The sequence below is a fragment of the Phaethon aethereus genome (assembly GCF_964289735.1).
Source record: "Phaethon aethereus genome assembly, chromosome: 7".
Lineage (NCBI taxonomy): Eukaryota > Metazoa > Chordata > Aves > Phaethontiformes > Phaethontidae > Phaethon > Phaethon aethereus.
Genome location: NC_138583.1, coordinates 22185120 through 22212967, shown reverse-complemented (window position 1 = coordinate 22212967; position 27848 = coordinate 22185120). Strand labels below are relative to the sequence as shown.

The 27848-nt window shown below is 41.5% G+C and overlaps 1 protein-coding gene across 1 annotated transcript; it reads right to left on the bottom strand.

Moving 5' to 3' along the window:
• Positions 1–4107: 4107 nt before the first annotated feature.
• Positions 4108–14532, bottom strand: LOC309406689 (lipase member M-like; the record flags this gene model as incomplete). The annotated part of the gene is made up of 10 exons (XM_082001968.1): positions 4108–4341; positions 5556–5627; positions 7179–7250; positions 8325–8471; positions 9035–9171; positions 9880–9989; positions 10720–10918; positions 11628–11745; positions 12878–12989; positions 14417–14532. The coding sequence occupies 10 exons, from the start codon at positions 14530–14532 to the stop codon at positions 4108–4110; spliced, it is 1317 nt and encodes a 438-aa protein (XP_081858094.1).
• Positions 14533–27848: the final 13316 nt, after the last annotated feature.

Genomic DNA, 27848 nt, shown 5'->3' with positions numbered 1-27848 from the left:
CCTGCATGGAGAATCTCATTTGTGAAGAAAAAGTTCTGCTGATGTCTCAGCTTGTTTTCAAATCACTACCAAGACTAGTTGAGGCAATGCAGAGGATAAATTATTTATCTTGTTAGGGCAAACTTTTCTCAATGCATTCTATGATCACCTGGCTTAGCTGGCATGGCTCACGGACTTCCAGGTATTTGCCTTTTAAATCAGATACAGCGGGCTAACTAATATCAATCTTGGCAGGCCACTGCTCCCTTAAGCTTCAGGAATAAACACTTGACAGTTAGGAGCCGTGAACAGCTGTTTTTATCTAGTGAGATAAATTCATAAGGAAATATTGGGCATGGTAAATTGTCATAAAATAACATACTAAGAAGGAAAAAAGGCCATAAAGAGAAATGCCCTTGAAAGTTTTTTAGGCACATTTAAGATTTAGTGAAGCTAAGATATAAGCTCTTCAGAAATTCATCCATTTATCCTTCTGCTTTAAGCAGTCTAAAATTTATTTCATATAAGCTGTAAGGCATACACACACCAACCAGAGAAGCAACTGTGACTCAATGCATGTGAGAATCTTCTGCCTTACTCACTAACAAAACATACGTGTGCATGAAACTGCAAGAGCAGGTGGTCCAGTTTACACACACTGTTGCAATACTGGGACTTTCATTCCCCTCTTCACAGATTAATAAAAACAAGTAGAGGAAAATGAAATAGTTGTTCTTTTTCTTCCTTTTGTGCAGGTCAAACTTCATCTTCTAACTTGAGCAAACGTGCACTTCTGTGCGTAGCAACAGGCTTACAGATCAGAGGCAAAAAGCTGTCTATTATTACAAGCGACTGCACAAAAGCAAGACTGCACATCTTCATGGAGATAGACAACAGAGAAAGAGACCATGAACACATACGTACAAGCAACTTACCTCTCCTTTGACTGCCTTGCTTGTGCCTTCTGCCGCAGTTCCTGGTCTGTCTCCACTAGCAGACTGATTCACTGGCAGAAATGTGTGCCGATAAAAGGAAGTCAAAACACAATGAGCACTTCAGGGTAGCAGCCGTGAGTGTCATGAGTTGGCAGCATGTATTGTAGAGCGTGTTTAAGTGTTGATTTGGCAGTGCTTCAGAAGTGGGGAAATCTTTGTGATGAAAAAGATCTTCTGGTTAAATTCAGAAACCCAAAATGCACCATGGAGCAGGAGAGTTTAAGGAGTACCTACAAATCAGTGGTTAAGATGTTTAGCTGGGACCTGGGTGTTCCAGTTCCCTGAGGCTGTGGCAGACCTTGACCTGTACTGTTGCCCAACTGAGGGACTGCTCCGAATGTAATCTTTTAGGATGAAGAGGAGGAAGTGTCCAGCTTCTCTCAGCATACTTTCTCAAGAACATTGTCTCTGCTATTGCTTTTCATTTGGTTCACGTTAAGTTTAACATTACACACAGACTCCTAAGTCTGTTTTTCAGTGAGCAGCACAACTCATGAAATCCATCTTATTCTACATTAGTCTCTCAGAGTTGACATGGCTCTTGTAGGGACATTCTGGTGCCAAAGAAGGCTTGAACACATCATATAACTTTTCTCCCAGTGAGAGAACAAACAAGGGTTCTTGTTTCTCCCAAGCCATTTTCATCAACTCTGAAAATGTAGTATCTTTGAAGATCTTTGCCTAACTCCTGAATGAGTTGTAGTCAGCCTAGGGGCTGACTACAATCCTCAATGAAATTGGCTCAATGACCACGGGCAGAAGGACACATTCTGCATCCTTAGGCAACTGGGATACAAACAGAGTAGAATCCTCCTACGTGAGGACCAGCCCTTTCAGCCAATTAACTAATAAGTGTCTTCAGAAGAACTTGTGTTTCATCATGGACTGATGAACATTTAGAACACCAGAAGAAAAGTATGTGTTCTTGGAAATACCATTGCAAATAATATGATGCCTTTGGGTGGTGGGGTAAGGAAAGGAATGAAATAAGAACAGGATGACAGTGAAGCCACAGTAACAGTTCTGCTTTACATACAATGTAGAGAACATTGTTTGGGATGGTGAAAAAGGTAATTTGGTAATTTCTCAGTGAAAAGCGTTATAACTTGGCTGTTCTGATGTCTCTAAATGACAATAACTTTCATCAAACCATAAATTAATCACTCAGGAGGCCTTCTGCAACATAATGCCTAGTCCCTCCTCATGTCCAAAGGTGGGATAAACAGTCCCCATGATATTTCCAATGCTGTTTGCCCAACCTGTTTTTACTGATTTTCCAGAAAATTCAACACCCTCCCCCCTCTGTGGTCTCCCAGGTTGCAAGATAGCTGCACAGCTGCAATCTCTTTCCTGAGTGAATATAGGGGATGCTCTGTTTTCTTTCAGGTGTATTGCTATTACATTTCCCATCGTAAGTATTGAAAACTCATAAAGTAGGTCTCAAGTCCTCATACATTTATCTTACAAGCAGTGAGCTAGTTGAAGGGTTGACTCTCTGGAGAGTATTTGTCCCCAGGAATTTCTATTTGGTGTAAGGAATGTCCTCGTCTGGAGGGGATCTGTTTTGTTTGGATCATTCATGGAGCACAAGGAAACAGGATAGTCTCAGCAGTGGGCTCAGGAGATGATACAGGCCTGTTGTCTTGGATGGCAAAGGGACAGAAGTGGCACCAGCCATGGTTAAATTTTTTTGGCTAATGAACTCTTTCGCAAAGTGAGGCGCTGACCCTTTGGTCATATAGTGTTACCAGTGAACTGTCTTAGTGTAACAGAAGTACCTGCCTTGATTAGCATCCCAGACTTGGCCCACGTTAACATTTGATTCAAATGGAGAATGAGGGTGTCACACTGAAAGGAAACCCCTAAAGGCACTGTGTTTCTTTCCACAGTGAAGCTAATGGCATATCATTGTGAAGGCACAGTGACCCATAATGCTCTAACCTAACAACATAACAACCATGGAGGCTACCCTTCAAGCGAGTGTCTTTGTGCAATAACTATCTATTTGAAACAAGATTGGTAGAGCCAGAGTTCCCCCAGGAAATTAAACAGGATGACAGTTTCTTCAGCACAGTTTTCAAAGCAATCCTTGTCATTAATGGGCAAAGTGCTCTAAATACCCATGGGATGGAGAGAATGGATTCTTTCTAGCAATGTTTGAGTACTTTTCATTTTAGTGTTTAAACCCAAAAGGAGCTTCTCAGAGCCATGATAAAGGTGAGAACAGCTCCGATCTGTGGTAGCCAGTAGCTTCTATGTGAAATAGCAGGAGATGTGAGGTTCCTGCTGGGTTCAGAGTGTAACTTTGAACCTAAGTGTTCCACTGAAGTGCTGTCATTGTCAAGATGAAATCAGGTCCTTTGTCCCACCCTGGAAAGTTCATGTACACAGACCCTGGAAGTGCTGTCAGCAGAGATTGAGTCTGACAAGATTTCACTATCTTCGGGGGGGCCCTTGAACATAAGTTTCCCATCTTCCAGGTGTGTGCTTGAACCATGAGACTGGCTAATGTTTTCTGCTGGGTTTATCCTCCCTGTACCCCTTGCTCTTCCTCATGAAAAAAGTGAGCAGCCTGGTTTTAAATGAAAATGAACCATCTTTTTTTCAGTAGTGAGTTCTTCGTGTGAACTCAGTTTTTACTTTCTGGTCATGGTCGCATCTAATAATAAAATTAATCAATATCATAACTGCTAGAATTAGTCTTGGCTTACATTACACCTTTAAAGAACTGCCAGCCCAATAAACTGAGAAAGAATGTGAAGAATGGAAAACTTCTTGAGATCACTGACCATATCCACAGAAGGTCAGTGCTTTCATTACTGTTAGGGTCTAAAACACAGAGAAGGCTGCAAGAAAATCCTGTCTTCTGTTAGCAAAGTACAGTTATTACATAATTTAGGCTGTATCAATTGAAAAGTTATTACTGACCCACAAACTTGCCAGAAAATATGAAGTGTACCATCAGTGCACTAGGATGCAAAAGGCACTGCAGTGACACATGGTGTGAAAATAGCATCAGGAGGAACCTTTTCTCTGATTCCAGCAGAAACCACCTGATGCAAAAGAAGGTTTTGTTCATACCCAGTGAAAGCAAGTGTCATTGAATAAGTCAGGTATGGCTATTAGTTGTGGGTTAGGGATACTTCTGCATCAGTTCAATAATTTCATTGTACATGTGCAAAGGTGCATCCAATCCCCAGATGAAATCCAGGTGTGCCCATTCAGGAATCCTCTTGTGATAGATAAGCCTCTTAATTTGAGAGAGTAAAATGGCTGCATCCTTGGGATCTGCAAGCAAGTCTTGTCCCCCAGTCCATACAGCAGTTGGTACAGTCATCTCTTCTACATTGTAGAGAGGAGGAGTAGACTGGAAAATATGAAGCAGTACAGGAATGAATGACCAGGAAAGCACAGCAAACTGTAAACATGCATTTGGGGCTTTCTTCTGTCACTGTTCAAAGTAGAGGTGCCTAAACCAAACAGGAAGGCAGTGCCCTTGCTTGCCTTTTCTGTCTGTGCTTGCAGGGATGATCCAACTGATAGATAGCACAGCCAAAGGAAAAATGCCTCCTGAGTTGACAAAGAGTTGCTGTTGGGTCTTTGCCCTCTCAGCTAGGAATTCATAGGACAGGAGCCAGGAACAAGACAGAATATGTCAGGATGCCTCTGGATGAACCCCCGTCTTGGTCCTTTTGGAGTACTAGTCAGCCCCAGAAGACATATGTGGTCTAGTTAGAAAACACAATGTGTGACAAGAGTGAAAAGGAGCATGAAGTGACTTCTGTAGGAGGAGAGAAGGAGAAGCTTAAGACTTCTGAGTTTGGAAAATGGGGGCCAGAGCAGGGACAGCAAACAGGCTTATACAGTCACAAATGGTATGAAGAAAGAGCACAGGAAGTAATTATCACATTACTGCTCATAACACAAAACCTAGAAGGCATCCAGTGACTTTCCAGGGGCAAGCAAATTCAAGACAAACTAAAGGAAGGAAGGAAGTTGTGTTCCATGCAAGCCATCATTAAAACATGTAACTCTTAATGATAGGCTGTTGAAGAGACCTAAAGGGTAGGAGGGTCAAGGATGGGATTAGAGTCTTGGATGGGGGAGAGGTTCCTCAGGGACTGCTTGAGGAGAAAGTCCTTTTGTCTCTCCCTCACAGAATCTATGGGTAGCTATTAGTGCTCTCCAGTTGCCCTCTTCCTAATATTATTTCCCTGATGTCTCATGCATTGGCAACTGTGTCAATCATGCTAGTAGACAAGACACCTCTTTGGTCTGATCCACTAGATGTACTCTTCTTTTTCAAGATTAATTTTCTATCTTTCCTGCCCTTAATTCCTCTTGTTAGTACTGGTCATTTAATTGACAAGGTTTGTGTGTTTTCTCTCTCTCTCTCTCTCATTGCCCTTAGTGCTTGCTTGTTTTCTCTGTTGACTTCCAAACCGGGAAGTAGTACTAGAGATGGTGGTGGCTAAATCCATCTACTTGTATTCTGAAAATGTGCCTCCTGCTACAGCCTTGCTCTCTTGCTCTGTGTTTCTGGTTGTCCAAGGGTGATAATATTGTTTCACCAAAATATACCTGCTGGTATTTTTCCATGTTCTTCTTTGAACTGCCCCAGTCATAAGCTTGGAACTTCCCTGAATGGGCCTCCTAAGAGGATGAACAAGAGAAGGGTAGTTATAAAGCCATCATTCAGGAAGTTTATGGGTTTTTTTCCCTGTTCAGCCTTTGACTCCAATCTAAAGCCTCAGCTGAAGTTCTTCTAAGAGCTATGAAAGAGCCAACAGTAAATTAGTTCAAAGTCTCAATCAGTGAAAAGCAGTCAAATGTTTTTGTCAGAACAAAAAAAAAAACCCTGCTCCCACAGAAAGACCCAGGGGTGCTTTTGCAAGCAATTTATTCTACTCTGTAAAATTACTAACAACTGTCTCTGGCAATTTCCCCTCACTGCTGCTGCCATGTCCTCTTCTGACAGTCATATTGCTATCACTGAGCTCTGTGAATGGCTCCTTCCTATGTTTTCTCTTCCCTCTCTGGTTTGAATACAGAATTCACTATTTCTAATTCTTCTCTTGGTTTTGCCTACAACGTGGGTTGTTACTACTGTGAGAGACACCATCAACGTGATCTTAATATTGAAGGTAAGGTGTCTGTTAACTCCTTTAATAGTAATAAAAGCAATGACAATGAAGGCTTAAGAGTATTACTCCTACATGATTGTACTTGCCAGTCTGTGGCTAGATGCTGAATCAAACCTGAGTCAATTTGCAGAGCTTCCCACACTGTACCTTTGTAACCCATTTTCTTTACAGGTCTAGGACATCATTACAAAACCAGCTTAATCAAATCTAATATTTTATGTAAGTTCACAGCCAAAATATTGTTTGATTTTGAGTAAATAGCTGTGCAGACGTCACTCAAACATATCCGTGTGTTTGCTGTGTTGAAAAGTACATTAATACACTTGCAAGCTCACTGTGCTCACAACTGCTTCCTGCTCTGCTCCAGAGCCCGCAGTGCTGCAAGGAAACCTGTCTTGTCTACAGCAGCCTCTGTGACTGAGCTCAGAATTTATGAATCCTGGAAGTGTGAGCGCAAATACAGAAAGGCAGCTTCTATCAGAACTACTGCTGAGGATGTACCGTGACAGAGCACAGTACATTGTAAGTAGTGAGTCTACTAAATAAATGGGGTTTTATTTATAGTTCTATTGCCGTCCAGACACTGAGAGCTTTGAAAGCAAGAGATGAAAATACAAGGGCTTTTACTACTAAAATTTGATATTTTACAGAGCAGCTTATGGCTTGCTCGTTTCTTGACTCTTCATTTGAAACAACTAATTTCTTAAGGTAAGCTCTGCACAGAATTGTAGACATCATTTATAAAAGGTACTGGATACACAATAAAAATAATGATATATACAGCTGCAGACACAGCTTCCAGCATACACGTTTTTACACGAATACAGTGTCTTATTGCTGTCTTCAGATGCATTTGTATCATATAGGTTATCTCTATCCTGCTGGCAAAAGAAATATAAATGAAAAATAGTGTTTTGAATTGAGATTTAAATTATAAACCACAGGTTGCATGTGTTTTCAAAAAGCTAGCAATGGCTTCACACCAGGATATCAGCTATACCCACTCTACACCATTCAGCCAGAGGTGAGTACCTCTTGTCTTCCAGGAGTTTGCTAGTACCTGACTCCAGTGGACTATGTTCTGCACAGAAGTTCCAGCGGGAGTTTGCGCGATATACACATCGATTCGGTTCTGAAAGACAATATTCAGTGAATATTCTCTTCCTCCCTTCTATTTAGATGTACATCAAAATATCTGCCACAGCAGCATCATGTATCAATAAACCCAACAGAAACTGGAGTGGCATGATTGGAGACTCCCTCAGAGTTACTCCAGGTGTGGTTACGTGTCAGGTTTGGAGTAGCACCGAAAGAACAACCCCTAACCAGAACCTCAACCAGGATGGTTGAGAATCTAAAAGAATCTAACAGATGGAAAGGATAGAAAAGAAAGTCAGCAATTTAGATCCCAAACTAGATGTTTTTTTCAGGAGTCTGTAACAGATCCTGTGTGAGAAAGGATTGCTGTCAGACAGAACAGCAAAAGGAACAGCAACTGCCTGAGGAATGCACAACTATTTGAAATAAAACACACCCTAGTCCTGCAAGGGTTTCTTAAGTTGCTGTGTGATCCTTCCTCAGAGAGCACGCTCTGAGGCCAGAAAGCTGGAGCAAAACTTTGATGCCCAAGTGGTCTGGCCTACAACTGGACATGGAATGAACTGTCCAAGTATGTCTTAACCCCCAGTGTCTGCCAACCCTCTCTCAAGCACTCTCTAGGTATCCTGTGCCTCTGAGCACATCCCTGATGGTCCAAGTCTTGGAGGAGGAGGACAAAGGGGAATATGTGTGTTTCTCTGTCACAAAGGGCTCCTGAAACGTGAAGCAGGCACGGGTGTTATTTCTTCTTCCCGGGTGCGCCAGCATACTGCAGATCTCCAATAAGACCAGCAGTGACAGTATGAACCAGGAGACTGTGCCCTAGGTGAGGGCTGGCAGAGGGAAGACTGCAGAGTTGTTTGGTTTTTTTGGGGGGGTGGGGGCTGCAGCTGGTGATTGTAGGGACGATGCCAAGTGCTCTTCTGAGGCGTGAGGCAGTGGTCCCCTACCAGTGATGGGGCAACCAGCAGATATTGCTGTCCGGTAGCGGGGAATGTTCCCTGCAATGTGACACTAACAGAAATTCAGGATTCCCACCATAGGATAAAGGTAAGTTTGGGAAGAATAATCTTAAACTCTTGGTAGAGTTGGTAAGAGTTATAAATACCATGTCAATGTTCTTCATGTTACAGCCACCCAGGCTGAAGAAGACATTTCTACAAAGCCTGGCAAAAACTCGGTTGCTGCAGACAGGGACTATTAGCCTTCTCAGACACTCAGTCTGGGGAAGGAATTCTCTTTTGCCAAGCAAACCCTGTGAAATACAAAGGCAACATTAATTTAAGAATGTACACTTCCACTTTGCGGTGGTGTTTTTAAAAGGTGTTTGTGTCCTGTTCCTCTTTTCCAGCACTTTCAGTGGTTCTCACTTGCTTTTTCTCCATTTGCCAGATGGTGTTCCCACCAGAAAGAATGAACTTAGGTGTTTTTCCATTGCATCAGCCTGCTAAGGCATTACTCAATTTGTGTTACTTCACTTCTCATGAAAAGATATGTTAAGTTTTAACTCCAATTCGTATTTTAGCTCTAAGCTTGCACATCAGTTGTGGCTTTGACTAGAGGAATTTTGGAAACCTTTGAGGATCTGCATCTCCGTACCTCTCTGCATAACCTATCCCAGCAGTGCACTATTTCCCTAGATAGATGAAGAGTTTTTCTTAATGTCCAGTCTGAACTTCCAAATGCTTCAGTCATACTGTAAACCTACCCAGATGCAACTGAGTAGATTTCATAAAGCCCTATACTTTTTGTATATCCATTTTCAGAGCTGAACAAACAAGTATATGGTTAAAAAGTTGAAACCAAGACATCACATACCCTGAGCAATTTTTCAGGAAGGTAGAGGAGTTTTGTTGCTGGGCTGCTGGCATACTTAATAGTCGCGACAGGTGCCAACGCAAAATAGAATTTGATTTTTTGAGCCAGGTCTGGCATTGTTGAAAATGCAATGAAAGCTGAGAAGACAAAAAAGAGGAGATAAGAAAATAATTATTTGTACATTAGACTGTTTTCTGTGTTTATAAATGCTATTCTGCAATTTCAAAACCTAAAAGTAAACTTGTTAGTTGTTCAGAGACTATGGTTTAACCTAGATTTGTGTGTTACCAGCTTGTAGTTTTAATTCCCTCTTCATAGAGAAATTTCTTTCTATATTTTGCCTTTGCAGCTTTCTTCCAGATGCATATAAACATAAATGCACAATTCTGATGTACATTCATGAATTTCATATACTATTGGGAGGAGCAGTTGTTTTTCTTCCGGTCAATCCAATTTTATATTTTCTTTTTTTGTGTGTGTGTCCTGTCCAAACTGGCCAACTTCTCCTTCTGTACTCTCATCTTCCTATTTTGTTTGTTTTGGTCAACTAACCAGCTGCTGTTGGGCACACCCTTGCATCTTGGAAAGAAACCATTTGCATGGCCCACAATAGTTTTCAGTATAATTCTAAGTCAGCAGACTTTCAGCAGGAGTGCATTTGGCCCGTTATGTTTTATTGTCTTCATAATGAATTAAAAATGCCTACAAGCTGAAAAGAGCTTATCCTGTGTTTTTTGTACCTGTGAAGAGTTAAAGAAAACCTCAGGTACCTTCAGTATCTCAATATTGCGAATCACATTTTACTCCTGTGTTCCTGAAACATCGATCTGTTGTGTATAACTTACCAATGGTAGTACCTTGTGAATAGCCAATATAGTACAATTTTTCCTGTCCTGTTTTCTCCACAATGAAATTTATTGCTGCTGGAAGATCAAACTTTGCCATCTCATCAAAACTGCAGGCAGGAGATTGAAAGAGAGGCATGCATAAATTAAAAGCCAGACTTTGAATTGAATTCACATTTTTATTACAGGCTTGTCAGCAAAGAAACAGCATGATCCATGTAGTGAATCATTCAGCTATTTTAGGTTCTGTGTTTTTCTGGAACTGAATATGGAAGATACTACTCAAGGTTTTCTGGGGTATTTTCTCCCTTGACATCAACAGAAAGACTATATCTTCAAGAAGTGTCAGGTTGAATTGTAATTGTCTACACAGAAGGAACAGGTGGTGACATAGTAACAGAGCTCCTTCCATGGAATCACATATTTTATACAATTTGGCATTAAAGAAAAGGTCTGGTTTTAAAAGTTCATTGAGATAAGTGCAAAAACTATTTACATTTTCTCCTTCTGTGGCTTTTGTGTTATTGTAATATACAAACTAGTGTTTCTAAACAGCCTCCAAAACTGCCTCCAGAACTGAAGAATGGCTTGGAAGATGACCTGTGCAAGTTCATCTGAGTTGCTCTGCTGTTATGCCTGTAGTTTGAAGAACCTTTGCTAGCAGTAATTAAAGTAGTCTCCATCACTATTCGTGCAAAGTTCACATGTGTAGGGGCACCTCAGCAAAAGTGAGTGGAGAGAAATATTTTTAAAAGATAGCATATGTAAATCCCTGTTTAGCCAGCTTAAGTAAATATGTAAGGATGGGCAATGGAGATACCCTTCAGTGGTTCTGTCTACCTGAAAGCCCAGAATTCATCTTGATCAATGGAATAATTTTGATGTTTTCTGGACCAGCGATTCCCTCTGCTATTTCCCATCCAAACGTCAAATCCAGCGTCAGCTAGTATGAAACCCAAGCTGTTGTTGGGCAGGTTTGTGACCCAGTTACTAGCGTCTCCCAGTAATCCATGTTGGAGAAACACAGCAGGTTTCAAAGCTGAAAAGCAAATCAGAAACAAAACAATAATTTATAAAATCTCTTCATTTTCTGGTAGTTCAGGGACGTTACTCTCCCATATTCAATATTGGGATTTGTTCCTGCATCAACTTACTTAAAGGGACACAACTAATCATAAGACTAAAACATTCTTTTCTGTAAAGGGAGAACTAAGTTCCTCTAAGAATTTATGGGAAGATCTGCCTGACACCAGCAAAAACTAGCTTGGCACCCTCCGGTCATTGTTTGTATAGTTCAACCACATTAGCGTGGGATTCTCATCACTGATACATAGAATGAAGGTGTGGGATTGTTTGCAGAGGTTTCCTTTACCCAAAATATGAATCAGTCACTGATATTAACCAGGTGTAAGCAAAAGCAAAGCAAAATTAGAAGCTGGAACAGCTTTCTCGAAACAGGCTGATTGGGTAGATTACAGCCTTTATCCTATTTTTATTTATTTTTTAACTTTTACTCATCAACTCTTATTATGAGGGTATATCCTTCATATTGTAGTGGATTTGTATTATAAATACGTGTGATTAACACAAATCCTGTTGATCTTACAGGCTGTTCAGGGCAGCCAGAATTCTCTGCTAAAATTCCATTCATGTATACAAGCTTTGGTGGATGTTTTACAAATATAAAGTATCTCTTTTCAGAGCGTGTCCGACCTGGGCCGGTTTTATCTCATCTTAAAGAATTGTACCTGGGTTTCCCTGGTTCTGTGTACCGTAAGGGATTCTGTTAATGGTAATGGTATAACCATCTTCTGTTGTCACTTCATACTCCTCGCTGGGGTACCCTTTGTAAGTAATAAGCTCATTCTAGAACAGAAGGTACAGATGCATTTGCTTGCAGAAGTCCATTTCACATATTTTATACATAAGATATTCACAATGAAGAAATGTTAGAGAGCAGATAGAGATAGATGGGGGTTTAGGATATTAAGCATCCGAACAAAGCAATATCAGATTAGATATTGTGACCCTAAAACTACAATCAATTTCCTTAATTCCTTATGTTATACCCAGGATTTGACTATTCAGTTAAAATCTGTTATAACAAGCCTGTATTATACTACTGCCATAGAATCACAGGCCCTTGCGTTCTGGTGATATGAGAATCACCATAATCTCATAGCAGGAGCTTGTGATTACCACAGCTGAGATGAGGAGCTGCTCCTGATCTGCTGCAATGCAAAGTTAAACTAGCTTGTTTAAACTACCTTCAGGGAAATTCAGAGCGCTTCACAAATTCCCTTTTGTGATGGCACATATGCAATGTCTACCACTGAAAAATTGATGACATTATGGAAAAATCAGGATCAGCCACTTGCATAGTCACAAGGGAAATCACTAGCACAGCCAGTCTTAAGCTCTGAAATAAATACTACTTTTGACCTGTAACATTCAACCTGTTTTGTTACAAAAGAGGATTGTTTTTTATAACTTGTACTCAGAGAATTACTCAATGCCATTTGTCACACAGGACAGAAAACCCAAGAGTTTAACAAGTGACTAAAGATCTAAACAAGCTTGCTTGGCAAGAGGTACTCTTCTGAAAAGCTGGTAATTTTCTGATCTATGCTTGTCATTCAAAAAAGCGGAAAACATAAGCCACTACTTATTTAGAGTCGTCTTTGATGATGAAATGTTGACATTCATGGTCAATTCTTTCAGATAGGGGAATAGTGCCAGCAATAGCGAACGGGTAACTGATATTTAAAAGGAAATTAACTCTGGAGATTTACTAAGGAATGGTAATTTCTATCAAACATAAGACGTGCCGTTACACATGCAGAAAAAATAGAAGTGAAAACAGTAGTATGTAGAGTGATTAGAGAGGATGGGTTAAATAACGGCAGCTTATCTACCGTGTTATTTCCAACACCTAGAATCCCCCCTGCTGAGAGACATGCATTCCTTCCATCCCGGGTCACTCTACCGAGCAACTTACAATTTTCATAAATGCTTCAGGATCCGCAGCTCTCTTCATTCTCCTGAGTTGTTCTGAATAAGTAATTCCTTGCAACGAATATGTCAGAGCAACAAACAGCCATATCTTCCCTCTGGATAGAATAGTATATTTATCTGTCGGTAGCCCTGCTCTGCACTCGCAAGCCAGACACGTTCCGTGCTTTTCTGATGAGGGAAGTGCTGCCTAATACTGACTAGAGCTAGTCTGGTACTCCCTACTTGTTAATGAAACGGAACAAAGCTGACCTTAAACACCTATCAGAGGGAGTTTGGCAGCGACCTGGATTCTCTGCTAAAGGTTTGGACTGGGACGTTGCTCTCAATCCAGGCAAAAGTATCAGTGAATCCAAGGAAAGGAGCAAAGCTTTCGGAGAACTGGATTTCACTCATTCTTCTGAGAAGCAGGTCACTTGCGCTACCATGCCCACGCATTTGTTCTGTAGATTAATTAGGAAACATCTCTGGCTAGAGTTAGCTAAGGAACACTGGAGTTATTGGGCAATTCGTAACTAAATCAATCATTGCCACAGTGAAGTTTTCAAAGTGGAGACAACCAAGTTGTCAGATAGTTAACTGAAAAAAACGGAGACAGTTGAAAATAAACAAATTAAAAAATTTTTCATTTAATTAAGAACTTAGGAACCTAAATAAAGCACTTATTTATACTGGCATAATTTATACAAAGCTGCTCAGTGGCACAATTTATCCACTCCATAGGATGAGGATGGAGAAATGAAAAGAAAGCTTTGCTAAATGTAATGAGTGCAGGGACATCCAGTTTTGTTCAGGAAATGAGGAACAAAGCACCTGAGAGGAAATTAGATTGCTCAGCTGCACACGTAGCAGCTCCACAATCTGTGAACAGCTACATACTCCTAGCTTGAAGAAAATGCAGAGCGCTTGAATTAGCATTCTCTCGATGCCATACAAACCCCTGGAGACCATGCCTAAACCTCTGTTGTCCCAGTGATAGAGCTCTAAGCTAGACTGAATTAGCCAACAAATCTGCTGCAATTATCGTTTTCCCAATCAACAAGACTTTGTAACTTTTTCCCAAAATAATATGAATAGCTTATTTTTCTTATCACAGAACAATTTATATTCTAACTTCCTAACGCTATTACTATAATCTGTATCTTGAAAATACTTGGCTCCTTCTGTAGTAAAAGGAACGACATGTTAAAAATGTCTTTTGACTTAGCTTCAGCCTCTTTTCTTTTGGTTGAAAGCAACTGCTATCTTATTCCCACACTTGGCATTTTCCCATGCCTCTCCAGTTATCCCAGAGTTACCTAAATTCAGGCTGGACAAGTCATGCTACTCCTCTTTAGCCAAGAGGAATCTTTCAAGAAACAGACAAACTTTCACCTATGTGACTTACAAACAAAACAATATAACAACATATATTTGTTCTAAAATGACAAAGCATCTCCTCAAGCCTAGGTTTGATACTGTCTCTTGTAGCTCCCACAAAGCCTTCACCAGTTTTGGCCAGGAGAGAAGGTAAAGCGTTACCAACCTTGTGCCCAGAATCATGCGTGCAGCTGCGCGACTGAGGTGACAGAAGAAGGGACGCTCAGTTCCCGGGTGTTTGGAAGCAGTGCCGGGTAAAGGAGGCACCGAAACAATGGTCATGCGCGCGTTCTTCCCCAGTCATGCCGCACCTCGACAACAAGCACCCATTTCTTTCCCACTCCTCATTCCTTCTGCTATCACTTCGTCTTTTCTCTAGGGTAGCACCAGAGAGAGGCAACGCCTTTTATTCTCAAACCTCATGTTTTTCATCTCCTTCACCACCACAGCTATAACAAGGCTCTTTTTACTATCACAGATTGGTGGATTCTTAAGGAGAATACCAGCCTCTGGAGAGTGGCAGAGCAGCATCAGGAATTTTGAAAACAAATATGTTCATAGATATACCTTATCATACCTAATGAAAATGTCAATAAAGCTGCAACAATTTTCTCTTTTACTAACAACTTGCCCGTTCCAGCGTCTCATGTTATGTGGAAAGGATGGAAGGAACTCTGACTCTTTGATACTTCTATATATGTTATTGCACCTATTTTGCTTTTATTCTTTTAATCCCGTGTTGCTGTTCCGTAATCCTACATTGCTGCAGGAGTGGTTTCACAAAATTTTACTTTTTTCATATTTCACCTCTAAACCAGACATAGAATAGAATGGATATTCCCTAAATGTACAGCTATGAAGCTAGAATGCTTTTGCATTATCTGTATGGATTTAGGAAACATTACCATAATGACCACTTGTCTCGGTGGTCTCAAGCTTGCTGGAAGTGGGCTAGTATTGCCCAGCAGTAGAAATTAGAGAGGTTTGAGTAGACTGTTAGGTCTTCAGGATAGGGACCTTTGTGAGGCCCTTCTTTTTATGGAATACAAGCATAATGCAGCCATGCTCCCTAACTGGTGTCCTAGCTATTAATACGATACAAGCTTTGCCTAAGTATGATTGAGGCTTGGGTTTTTTTCTTCACTTGCATGTTCTGGTATAAAGCTGGTAGAATTTGCCTTCTGCCTGCTCCAGTTTGGTATTTTTAAACCTTGAAACTAATTATTCTTTCTTGTACAGTTCCCCACACTTGTTCCTCCAAATATTCGTTCAATCTTACAGATACTGTTCGTCCACACAGAACAGATTAACTTATACACTGAGATGAACATCTACCAAGGTTTTGAACAGGCTTTGATACTTCTATTTATATTATAGCTTGTGTACTTTCTCCTTGCAGTACTGGCAAGGAGAGGACCAGATTTATTTAATATATCCTCAGAAGTTATTTGCTTTAATATTTACAGGCCAGAAAGAAATATGGAAGAAAGTCTCAGGAGAAAACCTGTTCCTACAAGATTTGCTAGCAGGCTTTCAAAGAGAAATATAAATGTCCAACTTCGGGTTCTGCCAGGGAAAGGGGAGAGGGAATGATTTTCAAAGGGCTGGTTTAGAAAGAGTTTCCAAACATGGAGTCTACACATGGATTTTTTTTTTTAATCTTACATTTATTTGCTTTAATATTTTTTAACATCTTGCATCTTCCCTCTAAGAAAACCAGATTTTCTCCCTTTTAAAGTTCATGTCTTTCAAAGCTCAACATGAATTCCACAAATACGTTTAAATATGCGCTTGCCTTTGAGTACCTCATCCTATTCTAAAGCATTAAGATATACTATTAACTTGCTCTGAACAAAGCCAGCTTCATTCTTTAGTGTAAAGCAATGCTTCATTGACAAAAATAACTCAATATCGAGTAAATGGAGAACACATGAATGGCATAATACCATAAGTAGCAAGCTAGTGGATAAAGTCATCGCTGCAAGTTACTGGTAGCATGCATTTGAAGTGAATGTTGGAGATGGGAAAGAACATGAACAAGGGTGAGTGTTAGGCTGATTTTTTTAAAATGCAGATATGCATACTCTGTTGTAAGTTGACAGGTTTCAGAGGAAGTTACTCACACTATAAAGAGTTGTAGAATTCAGTGGAAATGCTTATGAAATGTCACTGTCAGAGGTGTGGCTGCATCTTCAAAAATGTGGCAATACACAAATGAGCTTTAAACTGGTCAGTCTAGGTACTCTTATATAAATAAGTGCCTTTGTATAAATTGTTGACTACGTGCTTGGTTTATGAAACCTCAGCTCCTTCCAGTGCTCTTTCTGGATTAAAAACCCCAGCAACGCACAGTATATAATCCCTAGCATTTTGGTGTTTTCTGCAAACTCTTTGCTCTCCCCATTACCTTCTGCTCCAGGAATTAGACCTGGCTCTGGAAGTGACTTAAGAATGGAAGATATTTGCAAGCAGCTGAATATAGCAGTTCTTCATGGATCAAATATGTCCTTTGGCTTCTTCATCCAGCTAGTGTACGTAGTTATCAGAAATATTTGGCTATTTTGAGTATGTTAAGGAGGGCCTTTACAGGAAGGTATGCTTTATTGAGAAACAGGCTTGTTTTTGTGCAAGCTGCCAGCCAGGAGTCTCCAAGGGAACACACAGCAGCAAAAACAGAAGGAACCCCTCTGTGCACTCATACGGTTTTAAAAATATTTCATGCCATAACGGTACAAGCAGTTGTTCCTCGAGAGTGAACAGAACACTGAGAACTAAGAACAGAGTCTAACAGCGCATTCTCCACGGCATCCCTGCGACCATACCTGATTTCTGGCAGCGTGGGTGCGGTGCCTGCCCTCAGCCGCCCCACTCCATGCTATTGCCTTGGCTGGAGGACTGTTGGCCCCCAGCACAGGCATGTCTGGGGGGTGAAGGCAGAGCCCTCCTGACCAGCAATGGCCCCTACACCTCCAAACAGCAAAGGGACTCCTTCCCATGGAGTCCACACACAAAGAGACACAAGAACAGGAGCAGAGAGCACCAGTGTTGACGGGTGCTGCTTGGGCGAGAGATTCTCCTCAGCTCTGCCAGCCCTGCAAAAATACTCCTGGTGCTCATTGTCAAGGTAAATAGCATGGGCTTGCCTGGAGGATTTCCAGCACCTGGGCTGAGCGGCACAGTATTCTTAAGCGATGAGTGAGGTAGCTGTGAGTTGGCACTTACATAATTACGAATATTTCGTGTGAGAAAGGTAAAGCAAGAAGTGTCAAAAGGACGGACTCGGGAGGAGCAGAGAGGGCTGCATGCCTGTCTCTTCCGCTCACACTGCTGACACCTTGCCTGGGAATGTCCCAGGCAGCGCTGCCCTCCTGCCCAAGCCTCAGTCACCCATAGAAGGGGCAGCTTGCAAACATAAAGCTCAGCACCAGCCCCTCTGTTGACTTATCCAAAAGAAACACAACTTCTGAAAACAAAAATCATTTCCACAGTACTTCTTGGCTGGTGCTGAAGTTTGTGAAATGTATGCAAACCAGGATTTCTTCACCTCTGAGGGTGGATGAAGATGAAGTCTCTGTTGCAATTCATGAGCTTTACATAACTGTTCAAATTGTTTTGCCCCACAATCCACAAGTAATTAATTTTTTTTATCTTTCTGTTAATTTTGTAGTAACGTATACAGCAATATCTCCTCACCCCCATATGAATCAACTGTAATTAGAAAAAAAATTAATTCACAGATCTGCATATACATATGTGGAAAGCTGAACTAAGTACAGTTATTTATCTTGCACTTGTTGCTAAATGAAAGTCTTGGGAGTGTGAACTGAGCCCTTCTGGCAGAAGAACTGGAGCCAGGATGAGCACTAAGCAGGAGTTACAGTCAGTGTGCACCAGTCAGCACTAGTGAATGTGCACCAGTCAGTCCCGGTAAGCGTGTGCCACCAAGCACTGGTAAGCACGGACTAATGAATGAAGGCGGGGTTGGGTCAGGCAATTTGCTCGGGTCAGTTTTGTGTTGGCATCAGCAGGAGCTACCCAGCCATTTTGAAGGATGGGTCAGAGGGTCTGTGGGCAGAGCGGCTTGTGTTTTTCTTAGCACTAAGAATTAAAGTTTTGGGCTCGCTCTGAGACAGAAGGAGGCTGCTGGGTGGTTAGGGGTGGCATCGCAAAACCTCTGTCCTCTCTTCAGACTGGGATTTTTGTATACCCATAACTGGGTTGGGCTGGGACTGAGCTGCAGCCCAGAGTGGGCAGTGAGCTGAGGTCAGGGCTGGGCCCTGAGATGGCTGGCAGCTGGGACCACTGGCTCTCTCTTCCCATGAACACCTTTCTCCTTGCCTGCTTTCTACTGAAAAAATATCTTCAACCATGAATTCCATTGCCAATTATCTCAGTCTTGGCTTGTTGAATTTTTTCCATGCGTAAAAAACAACCTCCCACTAACTTTTGCTATGTCAACAGCTTGGATAATCATAGCTCTGTCTTTCCAATTTTAAAGCACTTGTTTTTTTCTTTTATCTTTATACGCAGTAGGAATTTCTTTTGAAACAGCAAAGGTATAGCTAACTCATAGATCTGGTCCTTCTTCTTTAAAAAACAAAGATAAAGTGACCAATACAAATTGCCGGTCTGCTCTGGGCATCAACATTAATTTTCCCACATTAAATATTCCACCATAAAATAATAAAAAAATAAAAAAAAAATCAAAATTAAGATTATTACTTTGCACTTAGGTCTTAGAATATTGTTTTGATCTTTTGTAAGGAAAATGGAACATGATAAAAGTGTCTTAACTTTAGCTATAGAAATGCAATTTAAATTGCAAAGCTGCATATCAAATATAGTTTGTGTTTTCAATAAAAGCTTTCCCTTATAAAGACAAAATTTGTCTGCTGACCCCAAAGCGATATTTTTCAAAACCAAATGAAGAGTCTACACATTCTATTTTACTTATGTCAACAATATTTCATTCTGATGCTATGTGAAGGAAGTTTACTTCTAAAATGTTAGTGCCAACACATAGTTTCACAACACTGCAGAGAAATAGGACGGATTAAACTTACAGACCAGTTTCAAGCTCTGCTCCATTTGGTGGTTGCACTGGACAGTTAAATTTTCTGCGAAACAAGGCAATATTCTTTCATTAAGCCAAGTAGTATCAGACACGGGCATAATTCTTACCATCGCAAAGGAAATCCATGTCTTTTTTTATGGTCAGGATGATCTCTTTGCCTTGGAAGTATTTTGTGAAGTGCCTTGGGGCAGGAAGATCCCTTTGCAGAGTGGTCTCCCGGCTGTTTCTCTGCCCTGGAGAAGGTAGCAGTGGCCATCTGAAAAGCAGTGAATTCCCAGGGTCTGTGTAGGAGCACAATGTGTCCCTCAGCAGGGATGCCTTGTGACTCCATGCTCTCTGCTAGTGGGACTGTCAACCCACAGCGGAGAAGCTCCAATATTAGAGGAGAAACAGGTCTGAAAAGTCGGTAATTTGTATTTTCCTTTTGAAAGCCAACAGGAAAACTGGTCACGTCTTCACTGCCCAACGAGCTGTGGTGCAGTGATCCTCAGACTGATTCTGAGCTGAGCTGGCGGCAGCCCTACAGAGCGGCGTATGGAGGTACCGGCTCAGCTCTGGCTCCGGGAGCACCACTTCCAGGGTCCATACCCCCTGCCCCTCCGCTGGCAAAGCTGGCCTGGCTTCTCCCTGCTGCATTCCCCGGCACCGCTGCGGCACCGCTCAGCCGAATCACTCCCTGCTGGTTGTATCCACAGTCTCGCTCAGGTCGCCCTGGCAGCTTGAAGTAACTGGTGTCCAGGTCTAACGAGTAGGACATTGAACCAGTTGTCACTGTTGTGCGATTCTGCTCAAGTAATTTTGACGGCCAGGGTTTTGGTTTCCTTCCCGTTGTCCAGCCGGCACCTCCAGCCATGAGGATTTCGTGCACGAACTGTCCGGAATACTTGTCTGAACTGTGTCTAAGGGGTATTTCAGTTCAAGCTGCATTCCTGTTAATCTGAATGAATATTCAGGTAAGTAAATGAAAATAATGGCTGAAATCCTTACTTTTATGCCCTAAGGGATGTCAGATTTTAGTCATATAAGCCATAAAGACAGGCATATCCTTGGTATTGACAGAGACTTAAAAGAATGGACTACTGGAGATAAAGAAATCACTGATGAGTTTTTGCTTTGAAAAGGAGAAAAAAATATCTGGGAAAAAAAAAATTTAAACAGATTTTTAATAGGCAGATAGATTCTCGAAGCTAGCAATGCTGTCAAAATTTTCGTTTGATCCTATCAGAATTCTTCTGTGTTTAAAAAATCATTCCCTGCACATTAGAAGTAGCAACACTGGTTTCCTGTCAGCTTGTACCTTACAGTTGATTGCAAGCTCAGTTAAAAGTTTCCAATGATTGCAATATCTCTCTTGCTCTTCTTCTTCCTCTTCTAATTCCTAATCATGCTGCAGTCTTTACTGGTCAGAACTTGCAGTCTTTCTCTTCTACTTGGTCATCTTTTCTTCATGACACACACGAAGCCTTAATTATTTTGCAGAGAATATGCTGGAATCAGTGAAAACTGGCCACAGGGCTCAAAATTTACCAGGGAACGTGCAGACAGACAAACAGACAGCATAATCTCCTGAGCATTGTTCCCTTAGGAAGGCAGCTAAACCATCCTCCCTTAAGCCTTTGAATAAAATCACTGTGTGGGTCTATACTGTTGCTGGATTGCTCTTGTGTTCATGTTTTGAAAAGGGATGGTGCCATTGCAAAACAAAATTTTTTTTTAGACTGGTATAATTTTCAAATTCTAAAGACAAGTACAAATGTTTTGCACAGATGAGTTATTCTGATATTATAGACCCTCTGATGTCACAGACTCACCCTTATGGGCAATTTGCAGCATAAAACATGTGTGTGGTGCATATACTAGATACCTGCCTTTTTAATTTCATAAGAAAGCATTTGTTTTCCACAGAAGGCACCAGCTTAGGAAGCACCCTGAAGTTAGTGCCATTGCTTTCTGCACAGCTGTGCATGGTTCACTTTCAACAAGGGAGGGACTGAAATTAGACCTGTTGAGAGAAAACCTCCTAAGACTCACCTAAAGATGGATGGGAGGTCCCGGTCTCCAAGGGTTTTGGTATGTACATGGAGAGATACATTACCATTTTGCACAGTGTGAGTCCTCACCTGGCATGTTCAACACCCTGGAGGTTGTTCCAGATTGTACAGAAGTGAACCATGTCACCACGTCAAGTCCTTCTCACACCTTATGTCCTAGCGAGGGACATTGAAGAGGGCCATTGGGATGATCTGTGGAAGAAGCCAGCTTCCCCTTCGCCACTGCAGGGTTGCCTCACTCAGCAGATCTCCCACATGATGCCTTTCCCACGCGCAATGCCTTTCCCACGTGTGGTGCCTTCCCCACGCTGTTTGCTGCCACTGGCGCCAGGGACAGAGAGCAGGACGGGGGCAGGTCAGCTCTGAGATGGCTTCTATGACCACGAGTCTGTAATTTTCATTTGGGACTGCAGAGAATTACAGCCTTGGAGTTTATTTATTAGAAATTAAAATCAAAGCCAGAAGTAGATAATTGCTTACGGCAAACTGCCTTCTCTCTGTGGTACACCAGCCATCAACTACCAGTGGGTGCAATCATAAATACAGGGTGTATGCACATACAGGGTGTGCACATGCAACCCTCTAGGCACAATGGCTATTTTTTCCCTTAGATGACAACTCACTTCAGAAGGAATTTTGGAGAAAATTTTTTTTGCAGAATCACAGAATTTCAACCACTAATCTGTCTGTCTTTTTTTTTTTTTTAATCTTTGGCCACTGCTACCTATGGGACATTGGACAAAGAAAAAGAGTGTAGCAAGATAAGGGGCTACTTGGGGTGCCAGTAGTCAATCCATGGATCCAACAGCAGAACGTAACCAAACATGGGGTTTGGTGCCATTTGAGACGTCCTTGGACATCCTGCCTGCCTCTGGGATTTTTCCTAGTTTTTGTGTGTATTCATTTTGGCTGAACCAGTTTCTTGCTGGATCATGTCTGGAGGGTGTGAAGTGTTTTATCCTTATCTGTTAAAGATCACTTTATTTACAAACATATTAGCAAATAATGAAGACTGGATTTGCAGGTATCCTTCACTTGTATTATGCAAACCAGCAGCCAGATTTTCAGATGTCGAAGAAGCTTTCCACCTCTGAGGACTGATGGGCACAAATTGATTAAACTCGTGAACATCTGTTGTCTGCAAAATGTTCATTATTAGCTGAATATTATAGGACAAAAAAAGGATGAATGAAAACTAGGAGGTCATGTAGAAGAGGAATTCTAAACATGAGTGATGCAGACTAGCCAGTTTTCTGCATTCAAAGCCATAAATGATCTCTCCAGGAGCACTAGGATCTCTCAGTTTTCAAGATTTTTTCCTATGACTGAGGCATCTGTTTGAACAGGAGCTGAGTGTCTGATATCCTCACGTGACTCCATGAGCAGGAATTTTAATGGAAATACCAACCAACCTTTCAGTAAAATCTTAGTAAATTTATTAATTTATAACACCATTATAATTACAATTATGGCTTTTCATAGCTACTGCAAGCATGGCAAGTATTAGTATGAGCATATAGGGTTTGGTATTATCCTTGGACTTCAGAATACTTGATAAGTAATTTAATAGTTTTTTATCCAGTTCTTTGATGTTGTGCAGGTTAGAGGGTGGGGTTTTTTTGTTTTTGTTTTTTTTTTCCCGTTACTGATATATTTGGTTTTGGTATTAACTCTGGCAGTGAGGTTACTTTATGCCCAGACTTTTCTAGTCTTGGTATGTTTCTTTACATGCAACAGGCCACTGTGCTTGCACAGATCTGTACAACCACGTACTGAGTGAGTGTGTGAACTGAAAAGCATGTGCCGCAAGAGGTTAGCTTTGCTAGCGTGCTAATCCCAGAGGGTTTGCTGCCTTTGAAAGGTCAAATGCACTATGCGTCAGCTACCCAGCATACACTCATGCATTTCTGTCTGGGAAATCACAGTCCGAAATAGTGTAACTGCACCTAATTGGAGGCAATCATCCTGACATTTACAGTCAAAGAAATGTGGATTTGCCAGAGTGACACAAAATGAAATAGCAGGCTTTTACTATGCAGCGCACATTTGTGTTGTTTATTAGTAACAGATAGGGGAGGTCATTTAGGACGAACCTGGTTTGCTAAATACAATCGTAGCATCAAGAGGTGTGAGCCGTGTGAGCTGAGGAGAAGCTGGCTGGCTGCTATAAGAATGTGCCATTCCCATACACACCCTGGTGCACCGTGTCTCTGAGTCCCATCCAGTCATCTCCATCTGCGCCGTGAGGTGGTGCGCATTGTCCTGTCGTTCCTCCCACGGAACCACAGGGCTATGCTGCAAGAAGCAACGTATTGCACAACCTGTTCAAACCATCTCAGAATTAAAAAGCTGATGGAAAAGTTACACAGGGTAATTAATTATCATGTATACACATGTTTGCTTACGTTTGCTATATGTTTGCTTTTTTCAGTCTGCCTCCTGGTCTTTGAAGAGGAAGGAACCACTCCTAATAGACATGACAATTTCAGTTCCAAATTCAACCATATGTTGCCATACTTCTGCTCAGGATGAATGAAACAAATCTTCATCTACCCTCTCCTTGTACATGAGGTGAGGCCAACTCCTAACCCAGCCAGTCTCCTGTCCCTTGTCTACTCCTCTGTACTTCAGCCTTCTTTGCTGTCCTGTCAGTTCCTTTACTGGCTTTATTTTCTTGCATGTTCCTCAGCACATCCTGTCCCTCATGTCTGCTTTTCATTTCAGTATCTTGTCATGTTTTCTTACCTACCTGTCCTTTTGCAGCTCTTCAGTCTTTTGTAAACTCCTCCTGCCTCTCAGTTTTTCTGCGCACCTTTTTCTATTCTGCCTTCATGATCCTCATATGTATTTTCTTGCCTCACCATCTTTTCTCTTCTGTCTACCATATGCCCTTACATCCCGTGAAGTGCTCAGGCATATCAAGATCCCAGGTGACATCCCAGAGCTTCTAGACATGGAATTTCTTCTACTAAATCAGATTACTGATCCGAAGTAACATTTCAATGTCATACAGCTGGTCTCTTTCTCCAGAATATACAGCAGTTGGCATGGTCTTCTTTAGTTTACAGAGGGGACAAGCAGATGTTGGAAAAATGTATATTGGAGAAATTATCATAATTTTAAACCAGAATCACTAACTTACCTTTGGACTTCAGCCCTAGTCCATCTATGAACAGCCCTCAGTAATTCCACGTTTCTAGCAACAGCAACGTGAAATTATACCTACATTGGAGTTACATTTACATTTTCTGAAGCTATTCCTTTCCTTTCCATGCCATTCCAGTCCAGTCTCATCTAATCTAGTCCATTCCACCTACTCTATTCCCTGACCCATGTATTCTTCTGAAACTCAATATATTCTTTCTTATAGGATACACTACAATGCAACCTGTTGTCTCAGGTCATCTTCTGAATATCAGGTAGATGTAATATCTGAGATGTTGGCCATAAAACAATTTGCTAACTGCTTTTCATACATGTCCGTTTGTGACTGATTCATCTGAGGCAGAGTAAATTTACAGATTTGTAAATTCAGAGGTCTGTTAAAGTTTCTCATGACTATTTTGAATAAATCAGATTTTAAACTTGATAGGTAGATCAAATGAAATACAAACCGCAGTATAGTAAAAGAGAAATTCTACTTGGCTTCAGTGCAACTTCTTAGCAGCTATCCTGTGCAGATATTGAACCATATACACACCTACTCAGCTTCATATGAAAACTTTTCAAAGATGTCAGACTTTTTCTTAAAAGGATAGAACAAAAGCAAAATGCTATTAATAAAAATATCTTTCATCTTAGTAACTAGAGTATTAAAAACATTGAGAATCTCAAAAGAAATAAGTGTTTTCAGAAATATTATTTGTCTTATAATTTCTAATTAGTTACATGAAAGCTTTGAAAAACTTGATAACAAATTATGGTTAATGATTTTATAGTTGAGACTAGCTTTGATTGCATCCCATTCAACTTGTAATTTTCACTGTGCTTGCCTGAGACACAATCTTTCTCAGCAAAAATACCCCCATCGAATGGCTCATCTGAATGCCAGTAAAATGAGAGTTACAGTCTTATAAAAAAGCTTTAAGACATTGCTTAAGCTGATTTTTCTTACACTTTCTGTACTGTTTTACTGCCTTAGCTGCTTGTGGGGCATTAACTCCAACAGTTACTTTTGTCAATAAGACTATTGAATAACAAAACTAAGCTTTGGCATGGCAGCTCCATGCAAAAGCCCCATGTGGCTGTGTGAGTGTTTCACAAGCGTCAGCCACACAAGAGTGGAAACCGCGGAAAACGCTGGAGTGAGCGGGCAACTGGAGCTGAGCTCTGGGTATCTCTCTACTGTCATTTACAGCTCTCAGCAAGTAACGAGAAAGGAGGGAGTCTTTCCAGAACGGCACGCAGGACGCTGTTTCAGGGCAGAACCAACACAGTGGTTGCAGTATGGAAATATAAATTCTGTATGGTACGTTTTCCTTTGCCTGGTATGGTAGTTTGTATCTATCATCTCTTTTGTTTGTGTTCACTATTAATGGAGTAACTCACAGATGTGTTGCTGTTTCAGGAAAAAGCAATGCTGTAATTAATGAGTTCGGGGCATTCTTAATCGTGGCTGCAGGACACAAAGCAAAAAATATTTTGTCATTTTGTGCCAGCTTTTCCATGGCTGGAAGTGTTATCTAAACGGAAAACAAAGGTATATAGTAAGAGTGGCCTTATGAATCATGTCAGGGTACGAAAACTTAAAGATAACTTGTATTTATAACTATCTGATAAATACATCGGCAGAGGGACTATGTTGTGCTTTCATTTGCAGTTTTGATTTAGAAGGAATCATATTAAATGAGGGAATGTTTTTGCCTGTGACTACTAGTTGGAAGTGAAGAAACCATAAAACAAGTTAGCATGGGGTTGATAAAATAATTATAGCATAAACGCAATAGTTTAGTACTGGATAAGAGCCAGAAGTAATGACAACAGCAGAGCCTTCTTCATTTCCTAACCAGTCAGCAGGAATTCGTTTGCAATTTCCTTCTCATGGCACTTCCACATGAGAGATGTTGACAGCAAGATTGTCATATTTTTACGCTGTGACCACATGCAGTCCCAATGTGAAACACATAACTTGTCTATTGCTGGGGAAGAGGCTCTGACTTCCATTTATGCAGCTGATGATTTCTTCTGAGCTTGCAGATGCTTGCATGAGAAACAGATGCTGAGAGGGAATAATAATTAATTTGAGAGGAGTAAGATGGAGTTCACTTTCATGCCTGGGCCTGGGAAAAGCCAAAAATGGGGGCAAGGTGCATCTAACCTCAAAAATGAGGGGAAGGTGCAGCTCAAAGGTGTAATTCCCTTCCCAAGCTCTTCCCCTTGAGAACCTCTCAGATCAAGCTTCCGTGCCGTGCTGCTACAAATGCCCAGGGAAGAGCTTCAGGTTGCCTGGCCCACCCGACTTCACCCACCAGACCTGGGAGCATAGAGAGGATCGGAGTGTTGTAATACACCTGCACCTTCATTGGCAGCCCCAGTCTACCTGAGCTACGTGGAACGGGGACATAGCTCTACAGCGTGACAGCAAATGGGATCTGGCCCCTTCAGCTGGTCAGGCTTGGAGGCAGTCTTGCTCCCACGCTGGGGACTGTCTCCTCAACAGGCGCAACAGTGAAAGAGGTAAGCAAGAACCTGGACAAAACTTTCCCACCTTGAAATGGGGAAACGTAGTGCTTCTATAGCAAATTCAGAAGTAATGTCACTATACTAAATTCCCCCCGAGAATTCTCCTTGAGTGTGGCTGAGAGACTAACCAATGCAGAAGAAGTTCTTCAGCTCAGTTTTGTGCACAGTAAAGCTCTTCTGTGTACTTCTATCTTCTTATGCTTATTGAAGGAAGTAATACAGTCTAGCACAAAGCGTTACTGAAAAAGCAAACTTGCTATTTTATGGTGCAAAATTAGTAGCTCGTCAGCAGCTACCAAGATTTAGGAGGTGAGGTTTGCCCAAAAACAACAGAAAAACTCAACAAGTTAGTTCAGGCTGCCATGTAGTCTCCTTTTGCCGGGCTTGCCTCCCGTGGCTGCCGCCTTCTTTCCTTCTAGGCACAATGCGGTAGGTCTTGCCTCCCTCTGCGGTGTTGAAAGCTTCACCCAAAACGGCAGCTGCGAGTGTGGCTCTCCAGGGAGAGCAAGCGCGGGCGCAGTGGGTGATGCACCAGCCAGGGAGCAGGGTGCCAAGGGAGCCAGGGGCTGATAAGCAAGATTGGGCACCTGGGTGAGTACCAAACCCAGCCCCTCTTACAGGGAGTTTTTGAGAGGGAGGCAGTGGAAGGAGACTTAGGGCAGGGAAGAACTGTGCAATCACGTCAGAGTATGTATAATTTTGTTTAGCAAAATTTAGCAAAATTCATTGGATTGATCAGGATGATATTTCTTTTTAAATAGTTCTTCTGAGTGAGGCAGCTCTAGGATGGA